General features: G+C 41.9%; 1 protein-coding gene across 1 annotated transcript in view; it reads right to left on the bottom strand.

Annotated features, from left to right (window-relative positions):
• LOC128667110 (polycystin-1-like) overlaps window positions 1–18,682 on the bottom strand; it is a 248,997-nt gene that overhangs the window by 215,226 nt on the left and 15,089 nt on the right. Inside the window, exon 2 of the mRNA XM_053722016.1 lies at window positions 4,610–4,681. Coding sequence (XP_053577991.1) covers window positions 4,610–4,681 — 72 coding nt within the window. The remainder of the gene's footprint in view (window positions 1–4,609; window positions 4,682–18,682) is intronic.

The following is an 18,682-nucleotide window of genomic DNA, read 5'->3' as shown; positions in this document are numbered from 1 at the left end:
GGCAGCATCTTTCCAGAAGTAGATTCTGATCCAGGGTCATGTTGAGACATCTTGCAATATGTAATAGAAAAAACAACATATACAGGGAGTGCAGAATAATTAGGCAAATTAGTATTTTGACCACATCATCCTCTTTATGCATGTTGTCTTACTCCAAGCTGTATAGGCTCGAAAGCCTACTACCAATTAAGCATATTAGGTGATGTGCATCTCTGTAATGAGAAGGGGTGTGGTCTAATGACATCAACACCCTATATCAGGTGTGCATAATTATTAGGCAACTTCCTTTCCTTTGGCAAAATGGGTCAAAAGAAGGACTTGAAAGGCTCAGAAAAGTCAAAAATAGTGAGATATCTTGCAGAGGGATGCAGCACTCTTAAAATTGCAAAGCTTCTGAAGCGTGATCATCGAACAATCAAGCGTTTCATTCAAAATAGTCAACAGGGTCGCAAGAAGCGTGTGGAAAAACCAAGGCGCAAAATAACTGCCCATGAACTGAGAAAAGTCAAGCGTGCAGCTGCCAAGATGCCACTTGCCACCAGTTTGGCCATATTTCAGAGCTGCAACATCACTGGAGTGCCCAAAAGCACAAGGTGTGCAATACTCAGAGACATGGCCAAGGTAAGAAAGGCTGAAAGACGGCCACCACTGAACAAGACACACAAGCTGAAACGTCAAGACTGGGCCAAGAAATATCTCAAGACTGATTTTTCTAAGGTTTTATGGACTGATGAAATGAGAGTGAGTCTTGATGGGCCAGATGGATGGGCCCGTGGCTGGATTGGTAAAGGGCAGAGAGCTCCAGTCCGACTCAGACGCCAGCAAGGTGGAGGTGGAGTACTGGTTTGGGCTGGTATCATCAAAGATGAGCTTATGGGGCCTTTTCGGGTTGAGGATGGAGTCAAGCTCAACTCCTAGTCCTACTGCCAGTTTCTGGAAGACACCTTCTTCAAGCAGTGGTACAGGAAGAAGTCTGCATCCTTCAAGAAAAACATGATTTTCATGCAGGACAATGCTCCATCACACACGTCCAAGTACTCCACAGCGTGGCTGGCAAGAAAGGGTATAAAAGAAGAAAATCTAATGACATGGCCTCCTTGTTCACCTGATCTGAACCCCATTGAGAACCTGTGGTCCATCATCAAATGTGAGATTTACAAGGAGGGAAAACAGTACACCTCTCTGAACAGTGTCTGTGAGGCTGTGGTTGCTGCTGCACGCAATGTTGATGGTGAACAGATCAAAACACTGACAGAATCCATGGATGGCAGGCTTTTGAGTGTCCTTGCAAAGAAAGGTGGCTATATTGGTCACTGATTTGTTTTTGTTTTGTTTTTGAATGTCAGAAATGTATATTTGTGAATGTTGAGATGTTATATTGGTTTCACTGGTAAAAATAAATAATTGAAATGGGTATATATTTGTTTTTTGTTAAGTTGCCTAATAATTATGCACAGTAATAGTCACCTGCACACACAGATATCCCCCTAAAATAGCTATAACTAAAAACAAACTAAAAACTACTTCCAAAACTATTCAGCTTTGATATTAATGAGTTTTTTGGGTTCATTGAGAACATGGTTGTTGTTCAATAATAAAATTAATCCTCAAAAATACAACTTGCCTAATAATTCTGCACTCCCTGTAAAGCAAAATTATCAAATTCCTTAAATGACAGTTTCAGGAATGGGAAAAAATGCCAAATGAACAAGCCTCTAGCAACCAGAAGCAATGAAAAATGAGACTGAAATAATGTGAAAAAAAGGTGGACACAAGAATGACGCCCACATTTTTTGGCGCCAAGAATGACGCCCACATTATTGGCGCCAAGTACAACGCCCATATTTTTTGGCGCCAAGTATGACGCCACATCCTGTGACGCCGATAAAAACGACGCCCACAATTTTGGCGCAAAAAAACGTCTGAACGTCAAAAATTACGCAACCATGCACAAACTTCCGGCGTCAATTAGGGCACCGGAAATTACAAAATTTTTCCACCAAAAAAGTCCGCGCCAAAAATGATGCAATAAATTGAAGCATTTTCAGCCCCCGCGAGCCTAACAGCCCACAGGGAAAAAAAGTCAATTGAAAAAATTCTTTTAAGGTAAGAAAAAAATATTTCATATGCATTATCCCAAATAAAGAAACTGACTGTCTGAAATAAGGAATACTGATTTTCCTGAATCATGGCAAATATAAGTTTAAACACATATATTTAGAACTTTACATATAAAGTGCCCACCATAGCTTTGAGTGTCATAAATAGAAATAAGACTTACTTACCCTAAGACACTCATCTACATATAGTAGACAGCCAAACCAGTACTGAAACGAGAATCGGTAGAGGTAATGGTATATAAGAGTATATCGTCGATCTGAAAAGGGAAGTAGGATAAGAAATCTCTACGACCGATAACAGAGAACCTATGAAATAGATCCCCTAGAGGAAGACCATTGTATTCAAATAGGCAATACTCTCTTCACATCCCTCTGACATTCACTGCACTCTGAGAGGAAAACCGGGCTCCAGCCTGCTGCGGAGCGCATATCAACGTAGAATCTAGCACAAACTTACTTCACCACCTCCACGGGAGGCAAAGTTTGTAAAACTGAATTGTGGGTGTGGTGAGGGGTGTATTTATAGGCATTTTGAGGTTTGGGAAACTTTGCCCCTCCTGGTAGGAATGTATATCCCATACGTCACTAGCTCATGGACTCTTGCTAATTACATGAAATAAATAATTATAATAAATATAGAACTAAATATAGTAATGTGACACTAAAAAATGTATCATATAAATGCACAATAAAGGATATGTGTAACAAATACTCTCAGTTACTTATGTGAATGGATTTTAACAATAGTTTCAGATTTCAATGCCGTTTGCCATAAATAGAAATCAAAAGTACAAAGTGAAGATTTCCTAGAACTAGTTAGATATTACTTACGCTCTTCTGAGCTATAATTCAGCTCATCGGGGCATATTTATCAAGCTCCGTCTAAAGACTGCTGCTCCATAACCTGTCTACCTGCTCTGAGGCGGCGGACAGAAATCAACCCGATCAAATACGATCGGATTGATTGTCACCCATTGCTAGCGGCCGATTGGCTGCAAATTTGCAGGGGGCGGTATTGCACCAGCAGTCCACAAGAACTGCTGGTGCAATGATAAATGCCGACAGTGTATGCATTATCAATGTGCGGCGGACATGATACGCTACTTCATATCATGTCTGCTCGCACATTGATAAATATGCCCCTTAGTGTTCACAGCATTTAGTGAAGTTGTTCTCACAGTTTGAAGAGAAGCTCTTTATTTGTGGATATACTGATTTAAAACCAAATATTGTAACCATTTATATGAAACATCTAAGGGCTACATTACCAGTGGCACGTTATCGTTTGTACGCAAGCGATATCAGGTTTTTGTGGCCATTTGCACGCAAGTTAAATTCCGCCGGTATTACAAAATGAGAATAAATGGGAATGCGTAGACACAATCGCGATTTACACTGGAAGGATTACTGTGACTTTAGAGCTCTGGTTAACTGTTAACCAAGTCAAAAAAGTGTCACAAAACACATAAAAAATACATTTAAAAGTACGGTTACATTCATAATAAAACTAATAAAAATTATTTTAAAACAATTGCAATAAAAAGTTATAAGAGCTCAAAGATATGTGATGTCAGGTGTTAAAATAGAAATCCATAAGAACTATATGTATGTTTATATGTATTTGTTAGTGTATACATGTATTTACATATAAATACAGAAATACATATATATCTTATTGCAATCCTGTGCTCGTGTTTGCGCGAGCTGGCGGCTGTTATATTTTTTGTTCAAAACTAGGCTCTATTAACGTCTATGGGGACTAGGATCCTGCGTTTGCAACTTCACAAAGTCTTTTTTTCTGAGATCGTGAGAGCACAAACCTGTAACACGTGTGCAACTGAGTGCAATGGTAAAAAAAATACTGAACGCAGATAAAGCCCTTGCAGGAGCCCACATTTGCACTAAACTCGTCATCTAGCGCATAGAACTCTAATTGCACTGTTTTCAGGCTACTTTAACTTGCATTGGCTTTTTCTATCAGCACATATTCTGAAACTATGAGGCTGTGTTACTAAACAGAGTATGATGCTCATTCCGTGCGAGCCTTCCGGCTCGCTGGAATCAGGAGTTAAGAAGCAGAGGTCATAAGACCAATGCTCCATAACCCATCTGCCACCTCTGAGGTGGCAGACTGCAATCATCCTGATCAGATACGATTGCAGGGGTGGCATTGCACAAGCATTTCACAAGCATTTCACAGCATATGCTGTCGGCACTTATCGATGTCGGGTGGACATGATTCGCTACAGCGAATCATGTCCACCCGCCATATAATAAATCGGCCCCAAACTCTCCAGCTTCCATAACATGCTTAGAAAATACAATGAGGCCTGTTAATATAAAATGTAATAGACAAATAAGGTATGCATTGCATATTGTACTTTTTTTTAAATACCATCCCTAAATAACAGGGATTTAAATAACACCCCTAATGTTATGTGCTATAAACCCCCTCCCTCCCCCAGTAATGTTGTTTGCCTCATACTTACAGCTCTCGCAGGTTCTTGTAGCCTATCAGGTCTTTTGGTCGAAGCAGGGACAGCTGGTTGTGAGAGAGATCCCTTTAAGAGAGGGTAGAAACGTGTTATGTGGCACTTCTAACCAATAGGCACTTAGCATTATTAAGCAGTGTTGTACACATACATGAGTTGTGGGAGGGGGTAATGAAAATGAAAAAGTAGTTTTGTGGGGTAACAGGGTATAACAATCATTACACCCCAAGCAGTAGCAGACCTACTCAACAGAGGGCATAGGTGTAAAACCTTTTTTTGGGCACTTCAAAGTTAACTCAGCAGTAAGCAATAGTAATAATATACATGCTGCTCTGTATAATTATATGGAGGATATATAGATTGATAGATAATATATAGATAAATAGTTACTGTATTGATAGATACTGAATAGATAGATAGATAGATAGATAGATAGATAGATAGATAGATAGATACTGTAGATAGATATATAATATATAGATAAATAGTTACTGTATTGATATATACTGAATAGATAGATGATAGATAGATAAATAGATAAATACTGTAGATAGATACTGTAGATAGATATATAATATATAGATAAATAGTTACTGTATTGATATATACTGAATAGATAGATAGATAGATAGATACTGTAGATAGATAGATAGATAGATAGATAGATAGATAAATACTGTAGATAGATATTGTAGATAAATATATAATATATAGATAAATAGTTACTGTATTGATATATACTGAATAGATAGATAGATGATAGATAGATAGATAGATAGATAGATGATAGATAGATAGATAGATAGATAGATAGATACTGTAGATAGATACTGTAGATAGATACTGTAGATAGATAATATATAGATAAATATTTACTGTATTGATTGATACTGAATATATAGATATATAATATATAGATAAATAGTTACTGTATTGATATATACTGAATAGATAGATAGATGATAGATAGATAGATAGATAGATAGATAGATGATAGATAGATAGATACTGTAGATAGATACTGTAGATAGATACTGTAGATAGATAATATATAGATAAATATTTACTGTATTGATTGATACTGAATATATAGATAGATAATATATAGATAAATAGTTACTGTATTGATAGATACTGAATAGATAGATAGAATAGATAGATAGATACTGAATAGATATAGATAGACAACCAGCACTAATAAAAGTCTCCCCTGTATTAAGATTGTACGCATTCTTCATTTGCCTATATAAAGTCTGGCTGCTATGGACCCCCAACACTTGGGCCCTGTTGCCACTGCACCTGAGCACCAATGGTAGTTCCGCCCCTGCCCCCAAGGTCTTATTAGAGATTATTCTAAAACAAGAGAGTGTGCCCTGTTATTTAATGCTTTAGCTCTGTAGTAAAATAATAGAAATTAGTCTAGTGGATACCCTGCTACCCTGAGAACTTTCTCACACTTTCCCTATAAACAGTTTAAATTCCAAATCAAACATTAAAAAGTATATAAATTCCAAAATTATACCCCCAATTAAATATTATATTTTATTATTATATTATTTATTTTTAAGTTTTATTTGTGAACTTAAATTCTGGCATTAAAGGGACACAACACCCACATTTATTTTTTCATGGTTGAGATAGAGGAGGCAATTTTAATCAACTTTTGTAATTTAGTCCTATTATAATTTTTTCTTCATTCTCTTGGTATCTTAATTTAAAAAAGCAGTAATGTAGGTATAGGAGCCGGACAATTTTTTGTTAAGCATCTGGGTAGCACTTGCTGATTGGTGACTACATTTAGCTACCAATCAGTAGGCGCTACCCAGGTGCTGAACAAAAAAATTAGCTGGCTCCTATATTTACATTCCACAAATTAAAGATAGCAAGAGAAGAAAAATGTATAATAGGAGTAAATTAGAAAGTTGCTTTAATTTGCATGCTCTATCTGAACCATGAAAGGAAAAATCGGGGTTTTGTGTCCCTTTAATGTTAGTTTGCCATTAATTTTCCTAGTTTTATTGTAAAAATATATATGTGACAGTGCCACGTGATGTGTGAGTAGTGGGTGTGTGTAGTATGTGTGTGGTGCATGTCAGGGTCGGCTCCAAGGGGGGGCATTGGGGGGCAATGCCCACCCAAATGGAATGCTGTGCCCCCTCAAAAAATATTGATATGATCATACGCTTTAAAAATAATAAATTAAATAATGAATTGTTATGTAATGCTGCATGCTGGGGGCGGAGTTAGCTGCCGAACTGTGAGGTCGCATCTGCAAGGAGCTCCGTGTCTTAACCTCTTATTTGGAATTGGAAGTTAATTAGAGACTTTTTGGACTTTAACCCTATTAATTTTACACAACTATCATGAGTTACTCATTTTCTTAAACAATAGACCATGATAAGAATATGATTGTATCATATAAATATAAGTCTTTAAATGGCTACCGGCTTCTATCGACGCCTCAAAAGTGCACTGTGATCTAAGGCTGGGTCTAAGATCACAGTGCATTTTTGAGGCGTCGATAGAAGCCGGTAGCCATTTATAGACTTATATTTATATGATACAATCATATTCTTATAGGTTCACAGTACATAGGTTGTATTAAGTAGCCTGATATCCATTCGTTATTGTGAAACAGGTATAGCTAAATCTAATCTACAAAATTACAAGTACCTGAAAACCTAGTATCCTCACTGCTATTGCAAACAAAGGGGTTAATTGCATTAGGGGGTGTGGGGTGCATGGCTTTTTTTGGGGGACATGATTGATATTTGAGAATGAGTTTAAGGGTTTTGGATCATGGTGATTAAGGGGTGAATTGTTTTTAAGGAGCTATTGCACTGGGGTCTCAGGTTTAGTGGCTCTGTTTTAGTGCACTGCATAGGATTTAGACTTCATTCTTTTACCCAGTGGCGTCACTAGGGTTGGTGTCACCCGGTGCAGTAAGTTATGGTGTCACCCCCCCCCCCCCCCCAGAAAGCAGACACACACAAAAACACAGGCACACACACATACAAACACTCAGACACACTTAAAAACACACTCAGATGCACACACAAACACTCAGAAACACACTCAGACACACACACAAAAACACACACACAAAACACTCTGACACACACACACACACAAAAACACTCAGGCACACACACAAACACTTAGACACACACACACACACACACACAAAAACACTGAGACACACACACAAAAACACTGAGACACACAAAAACACAGACACACACACACAAAAACACTGAGACACACAAAAACACTGAGACACACAAAATCTCAGACACACACACATACAAAATATGTAAACTGCATTGCATTAATTATAAAGCTCATGCCTAGAGCTGCTCCCTGGCTCAGCAGAGCATAAAATGAAAGATAAACAGAGCACTCTAAAATAAATCACTAAATAAAAGGTTTAGGCGCACAAACTATGAAAATTCTGCTCTCTGACTCTGTTCCAAATCTATATCAATCATAGAAAATAGCAAAGCACTTACTGCCAGTATCTAGGTGCACACTGTCAGGACCCTGCACTTAACAACATGATTAAGCTCAGTTTGTGTGACCCAAACGTTGTTGTTCCGTGTGATGTCTCACTAATAAAGGATATTGATACACATCTTGGGGTGCTGCTGGCTTTTATATATTGCACTTATCTGTTCCAAGTCTGTCAGTGCACAGCCCCAGGCCGCGTGCCTACTGCTTCTTATGGCCAATCACCTCTGCACTCTGCCCACCCCCAGACCCCCGTCCGCCCTCCCCTCCTACCTCTTCAGTGTGTACTTAGTGTACCGTAACCGTACTGGTCTGGTGGGCATCATACATGGCTCCTTCACTTTAGAAAGACAGTCATGCGGTCAGGTGCCAGGCATCCCCCTCACGATTTCCCAGTTCCCGTTTAGAGAGACAGCACAGCAGTGAGTGACTCCACTACTCCACACGTCACTGAGCAGTGAGCACAGATAGGCAGGCAGGTTTAGGCTAGCAGCGCAACTTCACAAGCCCCACGGCATGCCCACAACATTCATAGTGAAATTGGGCAGGGGAGGAGCAAAGTACAAACAAACAAAAGCATCCGGGAAAACTATTTGTGGAAATTCCAGCGCTGGCTCAAGGGGCAAAAAAATTAAGTGTCTACAACTTCCCTAGTCCCACTAATGTTCACAAATGCTTGCCCCTCTAATAAAAAAAATGTATGAATCCCTACATTGTAATTCTTTGAATTTCAATAAAAAAAATTTTTTTTTATTTTTTTCTGGTGGTGTCACCCCCTGGAGGGTGTCACCCGGGTGCGGCCCAAACCCCCCACACCCCCTAGTGATGCCACTGCTTTTACCTAGTGATTTAGCACATATTCTCCAAATGTTAATAGTGGGGATAAGCCAGCCAGAAGCTACACTTTCCTGCAGAATATATAGGTCTGCTCTTATTTTGACTCTCATACATGCTTTGTAAATGCGTGCCCCCTCATGAAAAAAAATGCCCCCCCCCCATTTCATTCATTCTGGAGCCGACCCTGGTGAATATAGAGGATGTGTTTAGTATGTGTATGTAGTGTTTGTATAGTGTACTGTGAGTGTATTTTGTGCACTTTGCATATGTGTAATTGGTGTGTATGTAGCCTAAATCCAATAGAAGTGTGTTTCTGTATGCAGAGTGTGTATGTAGTCTTACTCTCACAGAGGTTTGTGTGTGTGTGTGTGTGTGTGTATACAGAGTGTGTATGTAGTCTAACTCTCACAGATGTGTGTGTATGTATGCAGAGTGTGTATGTAGTCTAAATCTCACAGAGGTGTGTGTGTGTATGCAGAGTGTGTATGTAGTCTAACGCTCACAGAGGTGTGTGTATGTAGAGTGTATATGTAGTCTAACTCTCACAGAGGTGTGTGTTTTGTATGCATGTAGAGAGGTGTTTATATGTGTGTATGCATAGTGTGTATATAATCTAACTCTCACAGAGGTGTGTGTGTGTGTGTAGAGTATGTATGAAGTCTAACTCTCACAGAGGTGTGTGTATGCAGAGTATGTATGTAGTCTAACTCTCACAGAGGTGTGTGTGTGTGTGTGTGTGTGTGCAGAGTGTGTGTGTAGTCTAACTCTCACAGAGGTGTGTGTGTGTGTGTGTGTGTGTGTATGCAGAGTGTGTATGTAGTCTAACTCTCACAGAGGTGTGTGTGTGTGTGCAGAGTGTGTGTGTAGTCTAACTCTCACAGAGGTGTGTGTGTGTGTGTGTGTGTGTGTGTGTATGTAGTCTAACTCTTACAGAGGTGTGTGTGTGTGTGCAGAGTATGTATGTAGTCTAACTCTCACAGAGGTGTGTGTGCATGTAGGCTAACTCTTACAGAGGTGTGTGTGTGTGTGTGTGTATGTAGTCTGTATGTAGTCTAACTCTCACAGAGGTATGTGTGTGTAGTCTAACTCTCATAGAGGTGTGTGTGTGTGTGGAGTATGTATGTAGTCTAACTCTCACAGAGGTGTGTGTGTGTGTGTATATGCAAAGTGTACATGTAGTCTAGCTCTCACAGAGATGTGTGTGTGTATGCTATGCAGTGTGTATTTAGTCTAACTTTCACAGAGGTGTGTGTGTGTATGCAAAGTGTGTATGTAGTCTAACTCTCACAGAGGTATGTGTGTGTGTGTGTGTGTGCAGAGTATGTGTTTAGTTTAACTCTCACAGAAGTGTATGTGCATGTAGTCTAACCCTTACAGATGTGTGTGTGTGTGTAGTCTAAATCTTACAGAGGTGTGTGTGTGTGTGTGTGTGTGTGCAGAGTATGTGTGTAGTCTAACTCTCACAGAAGTGTGTGTTCATGTAGTCTAACTCTTACAGATGTGTGTGTGTGTGTAGTCTAACTCTTACAGAGGTGTGTGTGTGCAGAGTATGTGTGTAGTCTACCTCTCACAGAAGTGTGTGTGCATGTAGTCTAACTCTTACAGATGTGTGTGTATGTGTGTGTGTAGTCTAACTCTTACAGAGGTGTGGGTATGTACGTGTGCAGAGTATGTATGTAGTCTAACTCTCACAGAAGTGTGTGTGCATGTAGTATAACTCTCACAGAGGTGTGTGTGTGCATGTAGTCTAACTCTCACAGAGGTGTGTGTGTATGTAGTCTAACTCTTACAGATGTGTGTGTGTGTGTGTGTGTGTGTAGTCTAACTCTTACAGAGGTGTGTGTGTGCAGAGTATGTGTGTAGTCTACCTCTCACAGAAGTGTGTGTGCATGTAGACTAACTCTTACAGATGTGTGTGTATGTGTGTGTGTGTGTAGTCTAACTCTTACAGAGGTGTGGGTATGTATGTGTGCAGAGTATGTATGTAGTCTAACTCTCACAGAAGTGTGTGTGCATGTAGTATAACTCTCACAGAGGTGTGTGTGTGCATGTAGTCTAACTCTCACAGAGGTGTGTGTGTATGTAGTCTAACTCTCACAGAGGTGTGTGTGTGTGCGGAGATTGGGGCCTATCTATCAAGCTCCGAAAGGAGCTTGACGGCCCGTGTTTCTGGCGAGTCTTCAGACAGTTATGAAGCAGCGGTCACAAAGACCACTGCTCCATAACCTGTCCGCCTGCTCTGAGCAGGCGGACAGACATCGCCGGAAATCAACCCGATCGAGTACGATCGGGTTGATTGACACCTCCCTGCTGGCGGCCCATTGGCTACGAGTCTGCAGGGGGCGGCGTTGCACCACGTTGCTATTCTGAGCTGCTGGTGCAATGCTGAATACAGAGGGAGTATTGCTCTCCGCATTCAGCGAGGTCCGCCAGACCTTGATAGAGGCCTATGTATGTAGTCTAAATCTCACGGGGGGGGGGGGGGTGTATGTAGTCTAACTCTCACAGAGGTGTGTGTGTGCAGAGTATGTGTGTAGTCTAACTCTCACAGAAGTGTGTGTGCGAGTAGTCTAACTCTTACAGATTTGTGTGTGTAGTCTAACTCTTACAGAGGTGTGTGTATGTGTATGTGTGTGTGTGCAGAGTATGTATGTAGTCTAACTCTGACAGAAGTGTGTGTGCATGTAGTCTAACTCTCACAGAGGTGTGTGTACATGTAGTCTAATTCTCACAGAGGTGTGTGTGCATGTAGTCTAACTCTCACAGAGGTGTGTGTGCATGTATGTAGTCTAACTCTTACAGAGGTGTGTGTATTCAGAGTGTGTATGTAGTCTAACTATCACAGAGGTGTGTGTGTGCGGAGTATGTATGTAGTCTAACTCTTACAGAGGTGTGTGTGTGTTTGTGTATGCAGAGTGTGTATGTAGTCTAATTCTCACAGAGGTGTGTGTGTGTGTGTGTGTGTGTGTGTGTGTGAGTATTCAGAGTGTGTATGTAGTCTAACTCTCACAAAGGTGTGTGTGTGTATGTGTGTATGCAGAGTATGTATGTAGTCTATGTAGTGAGCCTTTGACCGTTCATATTAATATTGAAGGAAAAGATTTGACCATGGACTTAGATACTGGGGCTGCAGTATCAGTTATGACAATTAAAGATTGGAAACAGCTGAAAATTCCAGTATTGCTGCAGCCTACTACCTTGAAGCCACAAACACACTCCAGAGAAGTCTTGACGCCACTGGGGTGTGCATCTGTATCTGTGTGTACAACAAGTAAAACTGCCAATCTTACACTATATATACTAAAATCAGGTGGCCCACCTCCTTATGGAAGGGACTGGATACGGGCCCTTGGCATGCCTGAGAGCCTCAAAAACAGTGAAGTTCATCATATTGGAGTTGATCGTGCCCAGTGGATTCAGAACATTAAGACCAAATATGCCCCGGTGTTTGAAAATGTTCTGGGAAAAGTTAAGAACAAAAGGGTACGGTTACAGTTAAAACCTGGAGCTAGGCCAAAGTTTTTCAAAGCACAAACTGTGCCATTTGCTTTAAGGGCAGGAGTTGATGCTGAAATGAGGAGATTAGAAGAGTTAAAGATTATAACCCCAGTGCATCGTAGTGAGTGGGCTTCTCCTATTGTACCAGTAAGAAAGAAAGATGGACAGATCCGAATATGTGGAGACTTTAGGATGGTGTTGAATGAGCAGTTAGCAGTGGATAAGTATCCATTACCCAGGACAGAAGAGATTTTTGCTAACTTAGCTGGGGGACAACATTTCACAAAGATTGATTTAAAAAATGCTTACCTTCAACTTGAAGTACATCAAAATTCCCGCAAGTTACTCACCATCAATACTCACCGTGGTTTATTTCAATATAATCGTATGGTCTTTGGCATTGCTCCTGCACCAGCCATCTGGCAACGCACCATGGAAGAACTGTTAAATGGACTACCCCATGTCCAATGCCTTTTAGATGACATGTTAATCACAGGCAGAACGGAGGAAGAACATTGACACAATGTAGAGAGGGTACTGCAGGAGCTAATGACCTACGGGTTGAAGTTCAACTTGGAGAAGTGTGCTTTCATGCGTGACAAATTAGAATTTTGTGGCCATGTTATAGATTGTCATGGTCTACACACTGCTGATTACAAAGTCAAGGCCCTGCAAGAAGTTCCTATACCACAGAATGCATCACAACTATTACCACCGTTTTCTTCCCCAGTTAGCCCATACGTTACACCCACTACATCAGCTTCTTGAGACAAATCGACCCTGGTTGTGGAGCAGTGAATGCAATCAAGCCTTCCAGGAATCTAAGAACCTACTCCTGTGTTCCCGCATGTTAATGCACTATGATCTTCAGAAACCACTCATGATAGCATGTGATGCTTCACCTTATGGTTTAGGGGCTGTCTTGTCACACACAATGCCAGATGGGACAGACCAACTGGTAGCCTTTGCTTCCCGTTTTCTAACGACGGCAGAGAAGAACTATTCCCAATTAGACAAGGAAGCATTGCCCATTGTATGGGCTGTTAAGAAGTTCCATAACTATGTTTATGGTAGACAATTTACTCTTTTAACTGACCATAAGCCACTGCTGACCATCTTTAATCCAAGGAAAGGAATTTCAACCACTACAGCGGCTAGATTGCAAAGGTATGCTCTAACTTTGGGAGCATATCATTACTCCATCAAATACCGGGCCCATGATTCCCATGGCAATGCTGATGCCATGTCCATGCTTCTACTAATGAATTCCTCATCAGTTGTTCAAGAAAGCCTTCCAAGTGTGTGGTTTACGGGTATAGTACATGCCAAACAAATTGCAAAGGGAGACAGCTTGTGATACTGAATTACAACTTCTGGCAAAGTATTTGAGAGATGGCTGGCCAAGAACTGGCTGTGATGTGCAGCGAGCATACATACTACGAGCAAAATAACTCACACTCAGAAATCGATGTGTTTTATGGGGTGAGAGAATGGGCTACAACAAGCTACGCTAAAACTCCTTAATGAAGGACACCCAGGCATTGTCAGAATGAAACAGAAGGCTAGGGGTCATGTTTGGTGGCTGGCCATTGATAAGTACATTGAGAACTATGTTATGGCATGCAAAGGGTGTGTTCAAGCTCAAGGACAGCTTACACGAGGAGCTGTACAACCATGGGACTGGCCTACTACTCCTTGGGAGAGACTACATTTGGACTTTTCCGGTCCTATTAATGGAATATCATACTTAATCATAATTGATGCACACTCTAAGTGGCCAGAAGTAATTCCAATGACAAGGACTACAACTACTGAAGTCATATCAGCATTAGAAAGACTGTTTTCAGTATTTGGGTTGCCAAGAAAACTGGTCACAGACAATGGCCCCCAGTTTGTGTCACAAGACTTCCAGAATTTTTTACATACGAATGGAATTCACCATCATCGGACGGCACCATATCACCCAGCCACCAACGGGCAAGCAGAGAGATTTGTCCAAACCTTTAAAAGGGCACTGAATGCTCTAAAAGCAGAGAAGTAGGTTAATACTAAAAACATTTTACAATTTTTGCAACAATATAGGGTTACTCAACACCCCACCACGGGAGTTGCCCCAGCTCAACTATTGTTTGGCAGGAAGATCCGTACAAAGTTGGATTTAATCACACCAGATGTAGCAGAAACAGTCCACATCATGCAAGATAAAATGAGAGTGGGAAAACCTTCACAAATCTACACAGAAGGAGACTTTGTTTGGTATAGGGTGTACCATACAGAGGAATAAAGGGCACCAGGTGTTGTTGCCCAGGTTGATGGCCCAAAGATGTATGTGATAACCACACAATCAGGTGTGTGTCGCCGCCATGTGAACCAACTATGACCATGGCTAGAGAGGAGAGAACAGGCTGGTGAGGACCATCACATACAAATGCAATCAGACAATGACTTTGATATCTGGGGTGGTGTTTGGCATGATCCAAACACAGTTTCTGACTCAACTACAGAAGATGACTCAGAAATACCAGCCTCAATAGAAGAACCTTGTAATGATGAGTCAGGAATTCTATCCAGGACCACAATAGTCATGCTCGTACTCCCAGGCAACGAACACCTGTTGTTCGTTGGTCTCCTGAAGTGAATCTCAGAGACACTCGCCGGAGACAACATGCAACATATCAGAGAAACTTTCATCAACGGAAGAAACAAGAAGCAGCTTTCATGTCCACAATACAAGAGGATGCTGGATAAGACTGATTTATCTTACGGTTGTTGTTGTGCATTTAAGTTTATAAAAGATTAAAAAAAAGTAGGAAAGGAGATGTAGTGTTGTGCTTACTTCCTGGTTTGGCTAGATGGCACATTGAGGCTTCCATACAAAATGATGTCATCAAGTGTTTAGAATCAGAACAGTTCAGAGAAGCCATCTTGTGACAGTTTGTGATGCAGTTATAAAGTAACCAGGACTGAACCTCAGGATCAGACAAGTGCTGCTAATAATAATAAATGTAATGTCAGCTACAGATCACTGCAGAGGATACAGCATCAGCCAGTCAGGAAGAGTAAGAACTGTCAGTTACACATTATAAGTTATATTGCAGTTATACAGTTAACAGTTATACAGTTATAAGTTTCCCTGGATTACTATAGTGCTGCATACACAGTGTACAGGACTGCTAATATAAGGAGTGCAGCAGCCATACTATTATATAAAAGGCCAAGTGTGTTTGTCCGAAGCTGTCATGCACAGTAGAGACAGCACAAGGACAATCACACCTGGCCTTACCTGACATGCTATTGTGGCAAAAGTGGGCATGGCCGAGTGGGAGCGTGGACGTGGCCGGACGGGGACGTGGACATGGTCGGGGCGTGGCCGGGCACAGTCAGCGTAAGAGAGGTGAGAGAAATAGAAAGAGAGGGGGGGAGACAAAAAGAGATTGGAAAGAGCTAAAGAGAGGAGGAAGAGCAGAAGAGAGGGGAAGGTGCAGAAGAGAGGGGGGAGAGAGAGAGCAAAATAGAGGGGAAAGAGCAAAAGAGAGGGGGAGAGAGCAAAAGAGAGGGGCGGAGAGAAAAAGAGAGGGGGGGAGACAGAGAAAAAGAGAGGGGGGAGAGAGAGCAAAAGACAGGAGGGAGGGAGAGCAATAGAGAGGGGGAGAGAGAGAGCAAAAGAGAGGGATGGAGAGAGAGAGCAAAAGAGAGGGGAGAGAGACAGAGCAAAAGAGAGGGGGGAGAGAGAGGGGAGAGAGAGAGCAAAAGAGAGGGGGGAGAGAGAGCAAAAGAGAGGGGGGAGAGAGAACAAAAGAGAGGGATGGAGAGAAAGAGCAAAAGAGAGGGATGAGAGAGAGAGCAAAAGAGAGGCGTGGAGAGATAGAGCAAAAAAAAAAAGGAAAGAGAGACAGAGCAAAAGAGAGGGGGGAGAGACATAGCGCAAAAGAGAGCGGGGGAGAGAGAGCGCAAAAGAGAGGGGGAGAGAGAGCGCAAAAGAGAGGGGGGAGAGAGAGCGCAAAAGAGAGGGGGGAGAGAGAGAGAGAGCGCAAAAGAGAGGGGGAGAGAGAGAGTGAAAAAGAGAGGGGGAGAGAGAGAGCATAAAAGAGAGGGGGAGAGAGAGCGCAAAAATGAGGGGGAGAGAGAGCAAAAGAGAGGGGGAGAGAAATCAAAAGAGAGGGGGAGAGAGGGAGCAAAAGAGAGGGGGAAGGGACAGCACAAACGTGAGGGGGGGAGAGAGAGTGCAAAAGAGAGGAGGGAGAGAGAGCGCAAAAGAGAGGAGGGGAGAGAGAGAGCACAAAAGAGAGGGGGAGAGAGAGAGCGCAAAAGAGAGGGGGAGAGACAGTGTGCAAAAGAGAGGGGGAGAGAGAGCAAAAGAGAGCGGGGAGAGAAAGCTAAAGAGAGGGGGAGAGAGGGAGCAAAAGAGAGGGGGGAGAGAGAGAGCAAAAGAGAGGTGGAGCGAGAGAGAGAGCACAAAAGAGAGGGGGAAAGAGTGCAAAAGCGAGGGGGAGAGAGCACAAAAGAGAGGGGGAGAGAGAGCAAAAGAGAGGGGGGAGAGAGAGAGCAAAAGAGAGGGGGAGAGAGAGAGCAAAAGAGAGGTGGAGCGAGAGAGAGCGCAAAAGAGAGGGGGAAAGAGCGCAAAACAGAGGGGGAGAGAATGAGGGGAAGAGAGCGCAAAAGAGAGGGGGAGAGAGCACAAAAGAGAGGGGTAGAGAGTACAAAAGAGAGGGGGAGAGAGAGAGCAAGGGGTCGGACCACTGTATTGCAAAAAATGGCTCGTGTGAACGGGCTTTAGGACTAGTTCGTTATAAAGGACTATATATGTGTATCTATCCATATTACTGTGTGCAAATCTACAGGAGTCACCTTGTTATGTAATCCAGTAAATAAAGTACAAGTTTACATTTAGAAGTTGCAAGTGCATCATTCATATAAAGAGTTAATGTTTGCTATGTAAGGACATTACAGTCTAACTCTCACAGAGGTGTGTGTGTTTATGCAGAGTATGTATGTAGTCCAACTCTCACTGAAGTGTGTATGTGTATGCAGAGTATGGGGTTCATTTATCATTGTGCGGACAGACATGATCCGCTATAGCGAACCATGTCTGCCGCACATTGATAAATCATTTATCATTGCACCAGGAGTTCTGGTGTGTGCTCCTTAACTCATACGCCGCCTCTGAGGTGGCGTATAGCAATCTGCCCGATCATGTACGATTGGGCTGATTGACACCCTCTGCTAGTGGCTGATTGGCCATGAATATGCAGGAGGCGGCATTGCACCAGCAGTTCACAACCAGAACTCACCATGAATATTCCTTTAAATGACATCATCCAAGATGTTGTCCCTTGAATTCCGATTGGCTGATGGAATTCTATCAGCCAATCGGGAATTAAGGTAGGAAAAATCCTATTGGCTGATGCAATCAGCCAATAGGATTGAGCTTGCATTCTATTGGCTGTTCCAAGCAGCCAATAGAATGCGAGCTCAATCCTATTGGCTGATTGGATCAGCCAATAGGATTTAACTTCAATCCTATTGGCTTATTGCATCAGCCAATAGGATTTTTCCTACCTTAATTCCGATTGGCTGATAGAATTCTATCAGCCAATCAGAATTCAAGGGACGCCATCTTGGATGACGTCATTTAAAGGAATATTCATTCGTCAGGTAGTCGTCGGTCTGGATGGATGCTCCGCGTCGGATGTCTTTAAGATGGAGCCGCTCCTCGCCGGATGGATGAAGATAGAAGATGCCCCTGGATGAAGACTTCTGTCCGTCTGGAGGTTCTCTTCTGCCCGGATCGGATGAAGACTTCTGCCCCTCTGGAGGACCACTTGTGCCCGGCTGGGTGAAGACGTCTCAAGGTAGGGTGATCTTCAAGGGGTTAGTGTTAGGTTTTATTAAGGGGGGATTGGGTGGGTTTTAGAGTAGGGTTGGGTGTGTGGGTGGTGGATTGTAATGTTGGGGGGGTATTGTCTTTTTTTTTACAGGTAATAGAGCTGATTACTTTGGGGCAATGCCCCGCAAAAGGCCCTTTTAAGGGCTATTTGTAATTTAGTGTAGGGTAGGGTAGTGTAGGGTAGGGCTTTTTTTTATTTTAGGGGGATTAGATTAGGTGTAATTAGTTTAAAATTCTTGTAATTATTTTATTATTTTCTGTAATTTAGTGGGGGGGGGGTTGTACTTTAGTTAATTTTATTTAATTGTAATTAATTTATTTTAATTTAGGTAATTAATTTA

The sequence above is a fragment of the Bombina bombina genome, chromosome 1 (assembly GCF_027579735.1).
Source record: "Bombina bombina isolate aBomBom1 chromosome 1, aBomBom1.pri, whole genome shotgun sequence".
NCBI classification, from domain to species: Eukaryota; Metazoa; Chordata; class Amphibia; order Anura; family Bombinatoridae; genus Bombina; species Bombina bombina.
Note: the sequence above shows the minus strand (reverse complement) of the source record. Positions and strands in the feature narration are given on the sequence as shown.